Source organism: Montipora foliosa, chromosome 1 (assembly GCF_036669935.1).
Source record: "Montipora foliosa isolate CH-2021 chromosome 1, ASM3666993v2, whole genome shotgun sequence".
Classification (NCBI taxonomy): Eukaryota; Metazoa; Cnidaria; class Anthozoa; order Scleractinia; family Acroporidae; genus Montipora; species Montipora foliosa.
This window is the reverse complement of record NC_090869.1, coordinates 50,757,538-50,760,037: the sequence shown is the minus strand read 5'-3', so window position 1 is coordinate 50,760,037 and position 2,500 is coordinate 50,757,538. Positions and strand designations below refer to the sequence as shown.

Below are 2,500 nucleotides of genomic sequence, written 5' to 3'. Positions count from 1 at the left end.
TACCCACTTTTCCATACATGTTTTTGTTTCATATCTTTGTCCATTAAACAATTTTTAGAATGTGATCGAATCGATCTCAACTATAATTCATCACATAAACTTTTCCCTATTACTGACTTCATGTAAGCAATTGTCAGCTCTAATGTGGAAATCATGTACAAAGTAAAATACATGTACTTTTGTTTGCAAACATACCCTTGTACTAGTACTGACCTTCGTGGTTACATACTCCTTGAACATTGATAGAGTGGAAGCCCTTGCGATTTACGTAAGCGTTCTCATGCTCGTTTGGCGCTTGGATTCTGATGTGAGTGCCATCAACGCAGCCGATTACACAAGGAAAGCCTCCACGTCGGTAAAACGAGTTCTTGACTTCAGCAACTTCTGCATCTGTTGGCCACGTAATAAATTCGCTGTGCTTCGCTATCAAGGCATTTGACACATTTGTCACGACACGCGAAACAGTTGACTTGTCGACACCAGCAGTGTCTCCAATAACTTGTAGAAAACTTCCACTAGCATAAAATCTTAGAGCAATCAGGACTTGCTGCAGGGGTGGAAGCGCATGATTCCTGCGAGTGCTGCGACGAAGTTCATCGGCTATGAGATTTGTTATGTATCCAATTCCCTGTCGTCCAAACCTGAACCGATTTCTTAGCTCTTCGTCTGTAAAATTTTCGATATTAATGGGTGGTTTAAACTGTCTCGGTCTTCGTGGATGCCGTAAGTCGGCAAACAACAAGTCGGCCATTTTGTTTTTGACGTGCCTTTATTTTTCATTTAACCTGAGGTTATTTATTTAACCTACCTAGCTAGCAGGGTTAAATTTAACCCGCTGTTTAACTCGAGGTTAGCGCTAACCGATGTTTGAACAACGCAACAAACCTGCGATTAAAATTTAACCTCCGGTTAAGGCAATTTAACCCGGGGTTAGGATTTAACCCGCTTTCGAACAACCGGGCCCAGAACTGTTATGTTCAGTGTTCCCACAACGATAACAAGTAGTTTTGGACTTCTCTTCCTTATCCTTTGATAATTTCTTGGGTTTGCGAGCCTTTTCCCCCCTGCCAGTGAACTTCCTCAGTTTTCAACATTCCGGAAGATCCCGAGTCCTTGAGTTCCGAAGACCTCTTTTCTTCCATTCCCATCATCGACTGTGCAATCTCCAACGCTTTCGAGAACTCCAAGGATATCTCGCCCAGAATTTTTCTTCGAATCAACTCCTTTCGCAATCCACACACAAACGACCCCCTCATCCAAGAAAGTTCCGAACTCACAGTGAGCCGAGAGCGTCTTCAGTTGTGCCGCAAAATCCTCCACAGATTCCGAGTCGTTCATAAAACCTGCTAAAACGATTACGAAAATTAAAACGCTCAGCGATCGAAAGAGGTTTTGGATGGAGATTACTGTTGAGGATTTCTAAAGGTTCCTGGTATGGCTTTGCGTCTGGCTTGTCCGGAGTCAAAAGGTTTCTCAGAAGGCCGTAAGTCACCGGTCCCGTTGCTGTTATCAAGACTGACACTTGACTTTCACTTTTAACACCGTTCGCTTTCATGAAAATTTCAAGGCCTTCCATATACACTTCAAAGGACTCTTTCGCTCGGTCGAATTCTCTTAGCTGACCAATTATACTCATTGTGTTCTTGCAATCCGGTCCTCGTCGCCAGATGTAATAATTCGTAGCTGATAACACTAAAAAACAGAAACACACAGCCGTTGAACACAATAACAGAAGCAATTTAATGTCAGAACACACAGAAAACTTTACACGAGGCTCTCCGTATATGGGCATGCCCAAATATGGCAGTGAACACGAAAGGCCCAAAATACAACATGGCTGCCTCATATGGGTCTGTGTGTCCCATTCGTGCCTTTCCCCTTTCATATTTTATCGATATATTTATCCATCTACTACCATTTATTTCTTTAGTGTGTATTCCCCAATTAAGTTAGGAAGAAATAATTTAATATTCAAAATTACAAATAGAACATTTCTTAAAATTTTGTACAGTGTGGTCTTTTACCTCTGTCTGCACAATCAAGTTTAATGGGATATGTGACTGTTTGTGTGCAAGGAATGAAGAGAATAAACAAAAAACAGGTCCATTTAATTTTTGACACACAAAACAGCATAACATTCAGCTCTACCTTCTCTTTAATTTTTTCTGAATGTTTTTTGTAGTTACTAGAAGTTTCCATAAACCAGGAAAGAAGTAAAAAACAAATTTAATGAACACACAACCGTGTGATGTTCCACCATCCTAAATTAATGTATATTAATTACTCAACAATGTTAGAACCAAGATTTATTAGGTCATATTAGTTATTAAATACTGGCTCAATTACTGATACAGTAATATTATCGATGTACGACATTTTAATTATGAATAGTTCATGAAAACATTTAAAATCAATGACTGTACAATTCGTACATTTTCATCGTAATTAAGATAAATTTACATTATTCTCTGCAGTGAGATGGTAACTTACCACAAAAGTG

At 39.5% G+C, this 2,500-nt stretch overlaps 1 protein-coding gene across 1 annotated transcript in view; it reads right to left on the bottom strand.

Annotated features, from left to right (window-relative positions):
• LOC138000560 (putative nuclease HARBI1) overlaps window positions 1-1,713 on the bottom strand; it is a 5,101-nt gene extending 3,388 nt beyond the window's left edge. The window contains exon 1 of the mRNA XM_068847061.1: window positions 214-1,713. Coding sequence (XP_068703162.1) covers window positions 214-751 — 538 coding nt within the window. The 5' untranslated portion in view covers window positions 752-1,713. The remainder of the gene's footprint in view (window positions 1-213) is intronic.
• Between the last annotated feature and the right edge of the window lie 787 nt (window positions 1,714-2,500).